This window comes from Argiope bruennichi, chromosome 9, assembly GCF_947563725.1.
Source record: "Argiope bruennichi chromosome 9, qqArgBrue1.1, whole genome shotgun sequence".
Taxonomy (NCBI): domain Eukaryota; kingdom Metazoa; phylum Arthropoda; class Arachnida; order Araneae; family Araneidae; genus Argiope; species Argiope bruennichi.
Genome location: NC_079159.1, coordinates 56,449,305 through 56,467,855, shown reverse-complemented (window position 1 = coordinate 56,467,855; position 18,551 = coordinate 56,449,305). Strand labels below are relative to the sequence as shown.

At 28.5% G+C, this 18,551-nt stretch overlaps 1 protein-coding gene across 1 annotated transcript; it reads left to right on the top strand.

Annotated features, from left to right (window-relative positions):
- The first annotated feature begins 13,820 nt into the window (after positions 1 to 13,820).
- On the top strand, positions 13,821 to 17,950 carry LOC129983769 (heat shock protein HSP 90-alpha-like). Its single transcript, XM_056093392.1, has 7 exons — positions 13,821 to 13,964; positions 14,082 to 14,231; positions 14,344 to 14,710; positions 15,539 to 16,332; positions 16,558 to 16,974; positions 17,081 to 17,305; positions 17,580 to 17,950. The coding sequence occupies exons 2-7, from the start codon at positions 14,082 to 14,084 to the stop codon at positions 17,796 to 17,798; spliced, it is 2,172 nt and encodes a 723-aa protein (XP_055949367.1). The 5' UTR covers positions 13,821 to 13,964; the 3' UTR covers positions 17,799 to 17,950.
- The last annotated feature ends 601 nt before the right edge of the window (positions 17,951 to 18,551 follow it).

Below are 18,551 nucleotides of genomic sequence, written 5' to 3'. Positions count from 1 at the left end.
TAGAAATCTTATAACTGATTTATTGATGCAGGAAAAAACAATTAATTCTCTTTTTCTAAAAAAGGTTCTTTTTAACAGATGAATTTCTTAAAAAAAGAACCTCTTCTTCTTATTTTTTTTTTTACAAAATTTATTCAATTACATGAGCTCCTAGAGTCCAACATGCCGAATTCCCCCTCCCCCCCTCTGTTTCTAAATTAGAAAAATATGCTCCTCCCCCCCCCCTTTGCTCCCCTGAATACTTAAGGTTTTAAACCTTTCTCACAATTCAGTAAATAAAATTCTTTTTGGATTGTTTTTAACCTACCACCAATCGCCGAATTTTCAATTTTTTTTCTTTGTCTTAAAGGTAATTAATGAAAAAGAAACTCGCATAATTCAAAAGGTTCCATCAAAAAGTGTACGCTTATCTTGGGTATGGCTGGAGCCGCACGGTAGTATTTGTTTTCACATCAAAAACGTCTCGGAAAACTTATGTAGTAGAAATTATATAAAAAGTGAAAGAAAAAGCATTTATTTGTAACATAAAAACGATATTTATAGAGTGCACAGTAGTTCCCGGGAATCTTTCTATTTGTTTCTTAATAAGGAATGTATAGATAAGCCAACCCATTTCTCGATATCCAACAGCTATATCTGGAATCCATAGCAAAATTGAGACATAGTAATATTTTAAGCAGCGCCCGTTCTATCATTTCCTTCGCTCCGGATCAAAGGACAAATTACCGCCCTTTAAACATATGCTTTTTAAAATGTTAGAATAATTTAAATAAAACCCAAATCGTTTTAAACTATAATAAACATATGTATTTAGAAATAAACATCAGATATAACATAAAATTGAATAATCAAGTAATGTAAAGCAGTAGGAATTAATAAGAAATCCTGTATCTAGCCATAACGTGCTAAACACAAAATTCTCTACATTTTTAATACTATTAAAAAGAAATGAATAATTTCACAGCCAAAAAAAAAAAAAAGTAAAATCAACTACACTAAAATCACAAGAAACTTTTTTTTTTAGTTCTGCAAAATTTATTATCAGCAATTTCGTGTCCAGTCACCAAAATAATCAGACCATTAAGATAATTTTGCGTAGTAGTGGAACTTAAAAAGTTCTTACTTAATTATAACTTAGAAAAATTTCTTTCGCCACTTGTTACAATTACTGATACAGATAAAAATATTCTTAATGCAACATACTAAGAACTTGAGGCAAAATTTAACTATATTATTAAATTTAGTACATTGCTTGGGCTTTCTTTTTTGCCCATAAGTGCAGAAAGTACTGAAATATCTTCTACTATTTCTGCGCCATTTATGCCAACAGAATCACCATCTTAAAATACATTTCAAATTCTTAAAGAGTTTTAATACAATAATATTTCTTTAAACATAACACTTAAAAAGCATATAGTATGTAAGAGATGAAAATAGCTACTATGGTGATTAAGCTATCTGTATTAGTATCTAGTGCATTTAATTCTTGATCAATTGTTAAATTTAAAAAAATGTAATTGTTTCATTTTTTTTTTTTTTTTTTTTTTTTGATTTTCGGTCAGTTCATCTCGGGCTCCGTATAAGAAGCTAATTTTTTTTTTATTAGGTGGCGTTGCGTTATTGTTGATTTGAAATCTATCTATATACATATATGTATATATATGTGTGTGTGTGTAATGATATCTCTCAATCTAATTTAAATCCTAATTCATTCTAAGTTCTAATTAAGTTAATTCCATATTAACTTAATTCTAAAATATTCTCTTATTTCCTGATCCAATTCCACCTTCTTTATTTAATTAATGTTACACAAGCTCTGTAAAACTGCTTTAATCAACATTTTCACACGCTCCAAGTGAAGGTATAAAAATCTGTCAAGTAAAGCAAATTCTTTTAAAAGATACATCTCCCTTTCCTAAGTCTGCACGTGTCAAAGAATCTCTATCAGCATCTCATAATATAAAATCACTGGGGTGAATATTTCGCGTTCTTTCGCTCTTTTGCATTTGTATCGCGATGTGAATGGCTGTTAGTTTCATCGTCGCTACTTTCTTGTACATAATTTCTGCCTTCCGGAATGGAATAAATCGGAAATTTTAAAATTTCAAAGTGCCTTCTCACTTCGGCCACGAAACTGCATTAAAATATATGTTTTGCACACATACACATCTTAATTTCAAATTCAGTTGCACCAAAATTATTATTTGAAATATAACTGATTACAAAAGTCATTTGCTTTATCTTCCTAATACCAGGAGTGCAATCTGAAATTATGGGAAAAAATTCTTTTTTTTTTCAATTATTGTCATGTATGAACATGTGTTGTTTTGGGAATGAGATTCGTCATGTTGAAATAATATAAAGAACAAGGGTTGTTGGAGAATATCGAAAATAGAACAAAAACTATAGAAAATATTAAATGTCAGAAAAATTCCTAACTAAAAACATTTCATTTAAATTCTGAATTACAACCATCTACTTTAAACTCTCTTTACGTTATTGAAAATACATACAGAGAAAAAATATAGTATGAAGATCAATCTGCTTTTTTCCTAATATTTGGTCCGATTCATGAATGTATTTCATGAGGGAAATTATAGTTTAAAAACCCAATTCTCAGCAATTAAAATTTTTATTACAAAATAAAAATGTTCTCATATGATAATTTGAAATTTACTATAGCAGATCTTCATTTTTTTAATCCTTATGTGTTAACTACTACATGGAAAAAAGTCAAGGATAATTATAAGTAAATTTGCCAAAAAGTGATCAAACATCTCAAGAGGAAAAAAAAAAAAAAAAAAAAAAGAAAACCCTCATTATTTAATCTACACGGAATAATAAATCCAAGGACATGTATGATGAATTATAAAGAACGGAAATGACGAAACCACAATCCCACTCATTTAGCCACACTATTACACGGGATCACACTTTGATACAACATTATCTCATTTTGTGTATTTTTCCCGATATGAAAAAAAAAAAAAAAAAAAAAAAATAGAAAGGGGACAAATTTATCATTATTGATACTATGTAATAAATTAGAGTTATTTGAAAATAGTTAAAAAAAAATATTAAATATTATATTTAGATTATGCAATTTATTAGCATTTTTAGAAGAAAACATGTCTAGAAAATATAGAAATTTTTTTCAGTTATTAAATTAAATTAATTTATTTTTTTAGCGAACAAAATCTTAAGCTTTACTTTATGACAAAAAAAATTTATTCCATTGGAAATAAAAGCGCATTCGATTTTTTATTTCCTCTTTTATTTATTTAATTAACATTGGAAAGGGGGAGAAATATTAATAATAGAACGAAAATATAAAAGATTTATTCTTTTTCTAAATAATATAAAAAGTAATTCATATAACTTTAAAATTATATTTCATTGAAAGACAGAAATTATTTATGATCTGCATATAACTTATAAATTTAAAGAAAGTCTAGTATAATATTGGTATTTTATAGAAATGAACTACTTCCGTGAAATTAAAATATAAATAATTGTACATACCGAATAAATTCAAATTATTATTTTAATAAACAGCATTTTTGGATTAATAAAATATTTATTAAATCAAAAACATTTTCATTGCTTCTATTTAATAATCGCTTTACGATGAAATAGTATCTATCAAACTAAACATATTAATTATAGATGTATTTACCTTTAAAAATGAACATTTCACACTGGATAAAAATTACTAAACATAATACATAATATGAATTTACATTTGCTGTCTGCACCGAAGTATTGGTAAAAGTAATCCTAGTAGGTAACGGAACCGCACTTTTATAATTAGAGGTAATAAATAGGTCTATACATTATGTTCTTTCGTATTTTTCCTTAAAGAAAATCAAATATCACTTTGTCTGCGATCCATGCAGCATGTGTCTTACTCATTCTGCGTTAATTTTTAATGAAATAAATAATTAGTTTATTTAATGGTTTTTTGAGGGGGAGGGAGGCATTCGATATATTTATATAAATATATATAAAAAATTACGTTGTTTAATGTGTTAACATTTAAAATAAGTAAAATAGATTTATTTAATTTTATTTGAAAATAATCATTTACAATTAAAAATTCTTTACTCTCCAATAATACACATATTTATCCCCGACGTCTCCGTAAATGTACGATTCCTTCCAGTCGAAAATAGTATGTGCTCCTGTATTTTACAATAAAGCTTACGATTTTATGTGCTGGGGATGGGATCTAAAACTGTGTGACATTGAAATAATAATTAAAGCTTAATTTTTTGGCTGACAATTTTAAAGGAACATGAGCATAGAAATAAGAATGCTACTCGTTAAATTTGTGTGTGTGTGTGGAAGGGGGGGGGGGGTGATGCCAGCTCAAGTGCCGTCTTTGTCATCTAACCACGGCTAAAAAATTACGAGGTCCTTCGTAAAATAACGAAGGTGTTGCTTTAAAACGGGACGTTAATATAATTGAACTAAATACGTCTTTTTCAATTCCGAAAAAAAAATTTTAAATTACATTTCTGATTGATTGAATGTTATATCAAATAAAAACAAATTAACATTTGAAACAAGCGCTGGTATCTTAGATGGAATTAAAAATGTTTTTGGAATTTCACATCAGGAAACAATGATTATATAAGAGTGCATCTGGAACTTTTTCCCCCCTTTCTATTGAGAGGATATAAACAATAATTATCCTTTAACAAAATCTTAACATTTTGTTCTTAAAAATATGTGAAGGCAATAAATTAAATGGACAAGAAATAAGAAAGATCGTAACAATACAAATTTGGAACAAAAATTATACAAAGATTTCATTTGACTTCATGAAAAAAGGATTTGTCTTACTTGTATTATCACAATCATCACCCAAAAAAAAAATATTCTATAGCTTTCTTTCCATTCTGAAAACGATTCCCATAATCTAATGGTATTCTGTGAGCTCTATTCCAGTGATTTTAGTGTATGACATGGAAATTTGGAGGAAGTGGCGGCTCAGGTGTCATCTTTGTTATTTGGCTATGGTTAAAAATTACGAGGTCTTTCCCAAAAGCAATGCTAAACTTACTTCGCAACGGGATATAATTATAGATAAACTAAACTGACTTCGCTAAGTTTTAACATGATAAAATGCAGCATTCTGCACTGGAAACATATTCATTCAATATAGGACCTGTATATTCAATTCACCTGTAATTATCAAGTATTTTGATAATTACAGGTGGATTTAAATGTAGAGATATTTAAATTTTAAAAAATAGATAATCGGAATGAAGAGGTTTGGGATATTTTTACTTTCTCGTATACGTAGAAATTATAGTAGTCGTTCAAAAATTCGAACTCTATATTCTAACGAATCTCTATGTTTTAGACCTCTCTGAGTTCGAAAAACACATTTTGGGGAAATGTCCGCCCATCTATCTATCTGTGATAAAGATAATTCAAAAACTTGATTTAGAAAAATGAAATTTGGTATAAGATCTTTATGCCAAATTTGTAGATTTCTATCAAATTTTGAGTAAACTCTGTTCAGAGGAAGTCCATCAGTTCCGGCTGTTTGAATATAATTTAACACAATAACTGCAAAACAAAGAGAGCTATTTAGATAAAATTCGATACTCAGAATAAACATCTATAATCTAGATACTATCAAATTTTGAGCCAAATCCAACAAGGGATAGATAGTCTGTACTTTTAGAAACATGTGAATGTGATAACTCAAAGATGCAATGATTTAAATATATTAAATCTGGCATGTGATTTTGTGTCAAATTTTTGTTTCTATCGATTGGGAAAAATACATCTAAAACAAAAATTCGATTTTCGGATCCTATTAACCGCATGCTAAGAATTAATCGCCAAAAATCTCGCCAAGGAATACACAATAAGCTGTGTAAAACTATTATTTTATGCCAAAGGTTAATATTTCGTAACTATATCACGTCAATGCTATGCAAGACGTTCTCTGAGTTACATCTTTACTAGAGAATATGTGAGAATGTTTTGGGGAGACCATTCAAAAATCATCTGAAGATATCCTCCTAATATTCAATTGTTAATACTTTATCAGACTTCAAACAAAGCAATTTTTCGGATTTTCATTATGCTTATTCCACGTTAATATGATAATGTTATTATCAATTCGTTTAAAATCCGTGATAACGATTTCACTTTCTTTCCTGAAATGAGATAAATGTTCTTTTAAGTGTTTTGATATGGCTTTATCACCTTCGAGAAAGATAAATGATTACTTCGATTATTGCTATCTAAAGTTAAAGTCTGGCCTGATTAAAGCATGCGTAATTAAATATCATTAGACACGTCATTTATCAAGTTATGTGCCTATATGAGGCATTTTAATTTACAGAAGCAAAAATAATGTCCTCTTCTTGAGATAAAGTGGAAATTAAATGCGCAATGTACTGATCCCGATGCCACCATATTTATTTAAATGTAGTTACAAAAATATGATGGACGTTTCCAACAACATTTAGTCCCAACAACTTGAATATTTCTAAAAGAAATTCAGTCTTAAATAAATTTCGTATAAAAAGAACGAATGAGAATAATAATTAAAAAAAAGAAAAAAGGAACTATCATTGAGGCCTGAATAAAATTCAGTTCACAGATGTAAAGTGGAATAAATACATTTTTTAAATCTTCAATTCTTGCGATAATTTGTCTATAAATGCGTTACTATTTTCAATAAAAACTTATGACTTATACTAAATTGGTTTTTCTTCTGTAACCATCTTCTTTTTTCAATATATGAGTGATATCGAACTACAAATAGCAGCATAAATGTCTCCTGTTAACCGTTTAGAACATATTTAATGTATTATTACAATGAAAACATAATCCGTTATAATGAATGAATAATACTCCGTAAGCTCTTTTACAACTAAATTTTCCCGTAAGCTCTATTCTTCTCTATTCATCCTGACTTTAGCGTGTGACATGGCAGTTCGGAGTTCGTCTTCGTCATCTGACTATGGTTCAAAATTACGAGGTCCTTCCTAAAAGTAATCCTAAACTTACTTCGAAAACTAACTAAAGATAATAAACTAACCTAATTAATAAGACATTCATGTTAACATGCATAGAATTCCTACAGTTTCTGTAGAAAAGAACTGAATAGTAAGGTAAATGAATAAGATTTAAATATGGCACAGATCTATTTCTGAAATCCTTCCTTAAAACATGTTAGATACAATACTTTTTAAAAAAATTCTGAAAAAAAATATCGATATTTTTTTTTTTTTGAGAAATATAATAAAAGTAAATTTTCTATCTACATCATCAGAATGCTTTTTAGATGCAAGATTGAAGGATTATTTTTCTATAGATTAATTATTCAGCATTCGTTATAACCATTTATTAATATTTTAACTTTTTCGCAAACTGATTTTTAAGTCAAATTCTTGAGAGCAATTAATGTGAATTTTAAAAAAAGAAGATTTTTTTTTTAATCGGTCAACAAATTGTTAAAAGAAAGGTGACATAATCATATAAAGACATTTAATTAGTATATTTTTGATTTTTTTTTTTTTTTTTTTTTTTTTTTTTTTTGCATTTTTAATAAATATTCTTTAGAAACTTTTTTCATTGTAAAAATTGACACTCACAGAACAAATATTTCAATATATACGATGAGATTTAAAAGTGTTCGTACTGTAATAGTTATGATTTGAAGGAGTCGCAATTTTAAAAACTATAAACTTAAATTGCATTTATTATAAGTTATTAAATATTTATAATCGAATTACTTCCGCCACTTCTATGTAGAATTTACATGAATTTTCACATGAAAGTAGAACAATTAATCATCATATGGCGCAAAATGTATTTGTTTGTAAAGAGCATAAAGTTGAATACTTTCATAAATATCTTTAATTTTTACTTCGCAGGAATTACCGCTCTTTAGCAAGAATAACTGCTTTGCAAATTCAGTCAAACTTGTTTTTTAGACAGGAATAGAATCTCATTCTTGTTAAAGAGTAGTTTTGATGACGTTCTTATTGGAAATTTGGGAATTTCGATCGTTTTCCATAAATATTCATTGGGACTACAGTCAACTACCCAAGCCGGACATTTTATAAACATCGAGGTAGATTTATCAAAATCAGTAAAGACCTATACTATGATTCATTATGATAAATAAAAATGTAATTATTGATAAAATCCGTTTCCACCGTACTGGAATGTAAATAGGTTTTTAAAATCTCAGTATAAAGCTGACCTTTATTTAGTTATATTAATGTTTCGTTGACCTCGTAACTTTGAATTGTGGTGAGATGATCAGGAACGACACCTAAACAGGTAGTCCCCTTTCCAAACTTCCGCGCGACACCAACAGGAGAACATTACTTCTTAATACATTTAACTTGTACCAGGCTTGTCCACAAACACAACTTTTCGGGGATAACGAGTTTCTAATTTGGAAACCTGCGACCGCGCAATACCTCGAAATACTTTTCTATTCGCTTACTTAGCCTTGCATTCAGCTGATGATTAATTTTCGCTTCCTCATTTACGAAATGTACAAATTGAAAACGTCAAAAAATATAATATCGAGTTTTTGACCAATCTCCACGTTTCAGATCTCCTAATCAGACACTAATAATAATAATAATAAAAGGATTGATTTTGATAAATGAAATTTATTTAAATCCATGTTATATGATCTTGTGATTATAATTCTAAGCCAAATTTTGGTTTCTATCGATCGGATAAAAAAAAAGCAATGAAAATATCTACTTGATTTTTTAGTTCTTGTGTATTAACCACATGCTAGCGATTTACAGCCAAATATTGCACGCTAGATTTAGTAAACATCCTAAATTCACGTTAAAGATTGATATTTTGTAATTACCGTTAAAAAATGTTATGCTATGAATACAATTTTCTTTACTATTACAAAGATGCACACAATTCTCATGTGCGCATTCTTTGAAACAAAATATCTGAGCGCTCGTGGCATTCACTGTCTTGTCCAAGATACACTGTTGCGGGGGAGGGGGAAAATTGTCAGAGTATGAAAAAAAGTTTTGGAGAATCTATTCCTTATAATTTTCATTAACAGAGACTCAATTACCGACACCGGATGCTTGTTCAGTTCTGTTCGTTTATATTAACGTCCCGTTTTAAAGCAACACTAGGGCTATTTTTGGACGGACCTCGTAATTTTGAACCACGGTCAGATGACGAGGACGGCACATGAGTTAGCACCCCTTTCTCCTAACTTCTGCTCCACACCAGTGGAAGGACATTTGGCCCCAACGAATTTAACGTCCACCAGACTCGCTTACACAACAGTTCTTCAGTGGAATCGGGTCTCGAATCTGCGACCCATCGGTTCCGAAGCCGAAACTTTAACACCAGATGCATGAAACAACTTTAAAGAAGCATGCCATCATAAGCTCAGCAGGTAATAAATCCCAGCATTATTTTCTCCTACATTTGTTCGATCCAAATATACTGATTTTGTTTAGCCTGAAAAAAAAATGTTTTATCAAAACTTGAGCTTTTAGTTGCCTATATCTCATTTATCGTTACGATCGATGGATAATCTATCTTTCCATTGCTTTCATTCAGAAAAAAAGCTTCGTCTCTCAGCATGATTGTCGTTTATATGCATTTCGAATTATACAAACGAATAATACTTTTCTTTTATTCATTTGTTTTTACAATTATTATTTTTGGATCTTTCTTCAATGACCGTATGAGCAATCCCCTATTTATAGTTGTAAATAGAAGTGGTCAGCTGAATAAGTACCATTCTGCTTAGTTTTACGGCGAAAAATTTTTAAACTATTGAATGTACTGTTAAGCATGTTTTACAAATTGAAATTAAAATATTATCGTACGATTTTCTGTCTTTAATAAGCTTTCTAATATATATTTTTTTTTTTTCAGATTCTGATTTCAGTAGCTTTATGATCCAAATCAAAATGTAACGTGGAATTACGAATTATATGTTATTAGAAAAATTAAAATATATTGCCACTAGTATGGTGTAGAAGATAATTTCATGCGATAATATTTTTGAAAATTATATTGAAAGGGAAATTTAAATTATATTTAATCAGGTAATCGGCAAATTTTAATGAAATAATTTAAGTTATATTCATTTGATATTCATTGCAAACTGAAAGAATTAAAAAAAATTCAATAAAAATAAATTATAGTAAAATTTATTCACGGATTATTTTAAGAAATCTTTTTTCTTTGCATATATGAAAATCTAATTCATAAGAAATTAACAATTAACGATTGTTAATAATATTAAATAAAACACAACATGATGATTTCAAAGGCTACTATATTTATTAAGTTCTAAATATAATAATGAAAATTGATAAATTTTATCACAAACGCATAATTTTTATTAGTGCAAAACTATGTTTTACTTTGTTGTTATTATAACTATTTAAAATCAGACGATCACAAGATTGTTTAAATTTTGCTATTAAAAGAATTTAAGTGCATATACTGCAAAATTTGTTTCCTTTTCTTTTGACGTTCAAACAAAATAACATTGCATATATTAAGTATTTTCATTCTGAGAAAATAAAATAAAACTGCATTTTTATATGAAACGCTTCTGCGTTCTGCTTACATTAAATATTGCACAGATTTTCATTACAGCCCACTTTAATCTGTTATTGTAGAAATTATTTCGGTTCATTTGTAACAATGAATATTTGAGGATGACAATCATTCAGTCCATCGCAAGAGAAACTACATTTGGCGAAGGGAAAAAAAAAAAATTGAAACGGCGCCATTTTCCTAACGTACCTTGGGAGGATGTTGACCGTCAGGAAAGTGCACAGCACGTTGAATATCGACGAGTTCTTTCGCCGCTTTTCTAGTAAAATCCAAAGCGCATTAAGCTGTAAAATGTATACGTATTTAAATTATTTCTCTTAAATTTTTATGAATTGATTGAGATATGAAATGAATACATTAACTTGAATCATTCTACTTAATTTCGTTTTTATAGTTTTCATAATTATCAGAACTTCAAATCTGTGAAAGTTGCAGGTTTTCATATACTAAATTCTCTATCTAAATTCAACAGTGAATTAAATAATTCATTATATGTTAATAATTAACTAAGTTTGTTATTTAAAGAATTAATCATTATAATGAAAAATGCTTGGTTTTATACTTTTCATTGGATATAAATACATTTAAGTAATTTCAAATTCTGTTTTTTTTTTTTTTTTTTTTTTAAATATTAGGACATATTAGGAAGGATTTTATAAAAAGTGTCTTATATGCAAATTCTATAAAATTAATATTTTTTGTTCATTCCATAGATGATAGCACAGATTGTATATACTGAATGCATTCTCAATAGATTTAAAAGAGATATGAATGCATCTAAGTAATTAATCATATTTAACTACTATTATGATGATAATATAGAATTTACTTTTTTATCAAAAATACCATTTATGAGTTTGGTATATTTAATTTTAGATAAATAGTTTTAATATAGTAATATATAAATATTTTAATCTGAAATTATGTAATAAATGGTTATAAACTAGTAAAATTATTTATTTTATCAACAGCTTATATGTACAAAACATTTTAATGAAAATCTTCAAAAAGGGCAAAAATAAATGGACCCAGCAATTATATCAAATTTTAAAACCATTACATTATCCAGTAATATCTATTCACCTTAACAACAGTAGATCAGTCACAAAATATGACAGTTATAGGTACTGAATGTACTAAACTGTTACTTAATTTTATCAAATTTGTTTTATTAAATTACTTAATAAAACAAATAGTATTTATTATGTTACAAATAATGTTTGTAATGTTATGTTTTTTTTCCCTTTTGCTAAGGAATACAGTTGATGATTATATTTAATTTCCTTTAAACTGTAAAAGAAGTAATAATGCAAAGTTTGTGGAAATAAAGTAACATTATTTCAATCTCTTTTTTCAATAGAATTGTAATCAAAACGACATATCAATCAAACACAGTGCAAACTATAACAATCTGAACAATTTTTCTTTTCTTTTCTTTTCTCATATAGTAATCAAATATCAAAGTGTATGTTAGATTGATAGGTTTACTATGAATGGTTAAAATGTAAGATATCCCTAAGAAATCAAAAATACTTTAATATCTTGAAAGATTTTTGAAGATTTATAAATTAGATGTGAAATTATAAATACAAAAGTAAAAGAAATTAGAAAAAAAGTACTTATGTAACTTAAAATAATTGAAAACATATTTGTTGAAAGCACAAAATGCCATGGCACTTCAAAAAGAAATTTCATAAGTTGATAGCATTTGAATTATTTTATTTCTGGATGATATTAAAAATTGTACAAAATATGTATAAACAGACTATTTGTAATAATGGAATTGTTATTATATGCTAAAATATTCATTAACAAAGTTGACTAAAATCTGTAGTAAATATAACTTTTATGCTTAATTTTCATCTATGTGAATTTCTTACAGTTACTTATAGAAATGTATTTTAATTTATGGTAAATCTATAAATTGTCAAATCTATATAAAATGAATAATAAACAATGGTCATTTTAGCTCTCATAATAAGAAATTCACTTAAAAATTATTCACAATAGTTATGATACTTAATATAACCTAGCTTTTAATAAATACAATTGCCTTTGTTTTTCACCAGAAGTAAGATATACAAAAAATACCATAACATTTAAAGCGAATTTTATACTTTATGAAATTTTTTATCTGAGCATTTCAGCTGTCTTTTAAGATTAAGCAATTGTATTAAAAGCCTAATTATTTAAAAATAATTCTGAAAGAAACAATGAAAACACATTAAAAAAGAATTTCAATACTCAGATCTGCTTTATATAAACTAAAAATGCGAATTTTACATGAATGCGATTGAATATTTTGTAATAACATTATAAGTATAAAGGCGAATCTATTTACACTAAAATTATGTTCCAAAAAAAAAAAACAAAAAAAAACACCTGAAAAATGTGTAAAAATAAGTTGTCCAAATTCAACAAAATTAATATAATTCATTTAAAAAATTAAAATATAAGATCTTCAAGTAAAAATTACTAGTTATGTATGCATATTAAAAAGAAATTGTTGAAGAATGGACAAAAAGATTTTTCGTATTAAGTTCACAAATAAATAAATAATTATGAAATAAAATTACATTAATAGTTTCAAAATTGTAATTTTTGTTATTTTAAACATAGTAAAACTACATAGAAATATTTTTATTAATTCAAAATATATTTCGTAAAACTAGAAAATCTTTTCATATGATCCGTCCTAGAAATCGGATAAATATAATACAAATATCTACATATTTTCATCATAATATCCTACCCACACTTTATTTAATATTCCTGTGTAAATTTTTATATGATAAAATGTTAAATTTAATCAATATAGCTTTAGAATCTAGATTTTTCTACATTTTTCCCGATTACAAATCAAGAGAGCAATAATTTTTACACTATTGTTACCCCGACGGAGACGCCGGCAATTCAAATTCCGCCAACCTTAGAGCGAAAAACTGACGCAAGTTCCGGTTTCGAAGTTCATGATCCTTCTAGAAACATTGAGAATATTCTGACTACCGGCGTAACACAGATGTCTCCTACAACTTCCGGTATATAGTTCGAAAATTAGTTTTGAAAGTCAGTTAAATTTTAACTAATATACTGAATTATAATCCATTAATATTTGATTTAAATTCGAAAATGGGAGTTAAATTTATTTCAAAATCATTTTTGTAATCATTTGAACGAGTAAATTACTTACCGGAAGTTCCTACGCCACAGCGTCCAATTCTATATAAGCAACACCGTACCGGCATTTTGACAATTTTGGTATCTGAGATACTGCGATAAACAGGCGAATTAGCCTAGCGAAGTATCAATTCTTTGTCCTGTGTTCTTGAGTTTTCAGCTTTAATCTACTTCTCTTGAAGGTAATGAATTATTACATTTGAATTTGAAACAAGAATTTATTGGTCCGATTTATTTGCATATTAAATTAAAATTCATTTTAAGTTTTGTTGAAACTAAATTTTGCATTCTAATTTCAGATGCCTGAAGACGTGCAGATGCAAGATGATGCCGAGGCAGAAACCTTCGCATTTCAAGCGGAGATCGCTCAGTTGATGAGCTTGATCATCAACACCTTCTATTCCAATAAAGAAATCTTCTTAAGAGAATTGATTTCCAACTCCTCGGATGTAAGTTTGCAATTTTATTTAGTATACTGACTTAATTATAGAAGCAATATAATATGTGTGTACTTTGTTCAATGAAAGAGCAGTATATAAAACGGTGTTTCTCTCTTTGTAGGCTCTTGACAAAATAAGGTATGAGAGTCTGACTGATCCTTCCAAACTTGACAGCTGCAAGGAGCTGTATATTAAGATCATTCCCAACAAGGAAGACAGAACCTTGACGATCATTGATACTGGTATTGGAATGACCAAAGCTGACCTAGTCAATAACTTGGGAACTATTGCAAAGTCTGGTACTAAAGCTTTTATGGAAGCCCTGCAGGCAGGTGCTGATATCTCTATGATTGGACAGTTTGGTGTTGGTTTCTACTCTGCTTACTTAGTAGCTGACAAAGTCACTGTTACCTCTAAACACAATGATGATGAGCAATACACGTGGGAATCTTCTGCTGGTGGCTCCTTCATTGTACGCCCTGATCACGGTAAGTTCAATAACTAAATTCTCATTAAATATTGTTTTGATACTTAAATTAATTTAACCGTTTCCGGAGCACGATTTTTGAAAGCGCAACTGATTGTTTTATAAATAGCATTAGTTTACTTGAGTATTTGCATATGAGGTTTCTGTTTCTTTTGTGTGTAGGACCCCCTTAACTGAACTTCCCTATTGTGTAGTTACTAATTGCAATTGGATAAAATTATTAAACATTTCGCAGTGTTACTTTCATGTTTCAATTTTTAATATTGGTTTATAGTAACAGCTAATTTTGTATTTAATTTTACATTTTGCTCTAAAGCGATGCAACTTCAGTGCAATATATAATTTTGTAAATTAAGTTAATGTCGACTACATAACTAAGATGAGCTATATTTAATTGATTGAAATGCTTAAATGAGAAATTGTATTCCATTAATTTGTTAAAGAAATTTAAACTTGGCGGTTTTACTTTCATTATTCTTAAGGTATACATTGTGTCTTGAATAAATTCATACATTTAGAGCTCTAAAATATACTTGGCTTCATAGTTGGCATATTGAACTATGAAATGGTGGCAGGTTAAGTTGTGCATATGCTCGTCAAATGTTCTAGCTTTTCAAATGTCTCTTTATGCTGATGATGTAAGTATTTTAGTAAGTGCATTTGAGAATTTGACTGCTAAGCTTTTTTGAATATGGAGTTCTTTAGATCAGTAATAACAAACTTAAATGTTTCTGGAATTCATATTTTAACAATCGAAGGAAAATATCCTATTAATTTTTGATACATATCATGGTGTAGATGTCTTATCCTATGCTGTTGCCTGTTTCAGGTGAACCTTTGGGTCGTGGAACCAAAATTGTTTTGTTCTTAAAAGATGACCAACAGGAGTATGTAGAGGAACGAAGAATTAAAGAAGTAATTAAGAAGCACAGTCAGTTCATTGGGTATCCTATCAAATTAGTTGTACAAAAAGAAAGGGAAAAGGAAGTATCTGATGATGAGGCAGAAGAAAAAGAAGCTGAAGAGGAAGAAATGAAGGAAGATGAAGACAAGCCTAAAGTTGAAGATGTAGGCGAGGAAGATGAGGATAAAGATAAGGCTGACAAAAAGAAGAAAAAGAAAATCAAGGAAAAATATACTGAAGATGAAGAACTGAACAAGACCAAACCTATCTGGATGAGGAATCCTGATGATATTAGCCAGGAAGAGTATGGTGAATTCTATAAGAGCCTGACAAATGACTGGGAAGATCATTTAGCTGTAAAACACTTCTCTGTTGAAGGTCAGCTAGAATTCAGAGCACTGCTTTTTGTTCCCAAGAGGGCTCCTTTTGATTTATTTGAAAATAGGAAGCAAAAGAATAACATCAAGTTGTATGTAAGGAGGGTTTTCATCATGGACAATTGTGAAGACTTGATCCCAGACTACTTAAATTTCATTAAGGGTGTAGTAGATTCTGAAGATTTACCTTTGAATATCTCTAGAGAAATGTTGCAGCAAAATAAAATCCTTAAAGTCATCAGGAAGAACTTGGTCAAGAAATGTTTGGAACTCTTCGATGAAATAGCTGAAGATAAAGACATGTACAAGAAGTTCTATGAACAGTTCAGCAAGAATATCAAGGTAAGGATAAATTATTTTATATGTTAACATAACTAATGAAGTTAAATCTATTAAATTTAAAAAATAGTATAAACTACATAAATATCTATTTATTCTGATAATATGACATTGTTTATATATAATTACTTGTTTAATTGATCTTGCTGCTTATCAGCTTTAAATTTTATTCATTTTAATATATTTTTATAAGTGAATATAAATAAAAAATACTTGTATATTTTTCAGTTGGGTATCCATGAAGATTCTACTAACCGTAAGAAGCTTGCTGAATTCCTAAGGTATTATACTTCAATGTCTGGAGATGAATATTGTTCATTGAAAGATTATGTATCTCGAATGAAGGAGAACCAGAAAAGTATCTATTTCATTACTGGAGAAAACAAAGATCAAGTTGCTAACTCTGCTTTTGTTGAGCGGGTAAGGAAACGTGGTTTCGAAGTCATTTACATGACGGAGCCTATTGATGAATACTGCGTACAACAATTGAAAGAATATGATGGCAAGACTCTGGTTTCTGTCACTAAAGAAGGTCTAGAGCTGCCTGAAGATGAAGAGGAGAAAAAGAAACGAGAAGAGGACAAGGCTAAATTTGAGAACCTATGCAAGATCATTAAGGACATTCTTGACAAACGTGTTGAAAAGGTATGTCTTAAACATTGTAGTATTTGAATAAACGGATATCAAGATTGTTATGAAATATAGAAATACTATATACTTGTATACTATAATATTTTTTTGTTCTTTTTAGGTTGTTGTATCAAACAGATTAGTTACTTCTCCTTGCTGTATTGTTACAAGCCAGTATGGTTGGAGTGCCAATATGGAGCGTATCATGAAAGCCCAAGCATTGAGAGATTCTAGCACAATGGGTTACATGGCTGCTAAGAAGCACTTGGAAATCAATCCGGATCATCCAATCATAGAAAATCTAAGGCAGAAGGCTGAAGCAGACAAGAATGACAAGTCTGTTAAGGTAAATATCTTGTACAACATTAACAATAGTTTTAATCCAGTAATTTAAAAGTAACACACTTAAATTTCAATTATAACTTTTAGAATTAAAAGTTGGTTATAATTGAAAGTAATTTAAGGATGATTAGAATTAATGTAAATAATTTTTATAGATAAAAAGGATTTTGTTTCTTTTTTAGAATTAAAACAAACTTGTAGATTTAGTTTCAAGATTTAATAAATGTTCTTTATGAAGTGAAATTTACACAGCCCTTACATCAATATATTGTTTATAGGATCTTGTGATGCTGCTCTTTGAGACTTCTCTCCTATGCTCTGGCTTTGCCCTGGAGAATCCTCAGACTCATGCTTCTCGCATCTATCGCATGATCAAGTTGGGCTTGGGTATTGATGAAGAGGAAGTAAGTGGTGCCAGTGGTGATGCAGCTGTTGAAGAAATGCCTTCACTAGAAGGTGATGATGAGGATGCATCAAGGATGGAAGAAGTAGATTAAAATGTCATGTGATAAAATGATGGACTTAATTTTCAAATTCGTGTATATACGTGGATGTAAAGCTGTCTAATTTAACACGGAACATCTTTCATTCCATTTTTTTGTATATTCATTCTAGTTTCAAATAAATTTTTGTTTACAGTTGCTATAAATGTTGTGTACTTCATTCTTTTTATATTTTAACATACTATTTCTTGAAATTAATAACTTAGGAAGATATAAGCTACTAGGTTTTTTTTCTTGCAGCATGTAATTGCTTATGATAGTTATACTATTCACTGTTCATTAAATATAAGAAATGATTTAAGGAAAATTTTATGATATTAATCGTAACTGCTTAGTCAAAGAAGTCCAGGGTAAGAATGTTATTGCTAAATAATTGAGGTTTTGCAAGTACTATATTCTTTTAACATGTAGAATTAAGTAGTATAAATATTTTGAGAATGATTTAAAGTAGTTTAAAAATTTAACATGTGTATATAATATAAAAACTAGTGAAGTTAGGAAAAGGGTCTTTTAGATTAAGGTTTACAGTAAAAATATACTGTAAAGATGTCTTCTGAAAAATATTTTTTACTTTCTAAGCTAAAGAATAAGCTGTATTTTAATTCTTAAAAAACATGTTTTCTTTCTGTGAAGTATTAAAACAACTGTAGAATATATTAAATAGATTTACTAATTCTCTAATTTTGGGTAGTTGACAAGTTGTACTGAATTAGAACAAAAAAAAAAAGTATTTTAATTAAAATTATA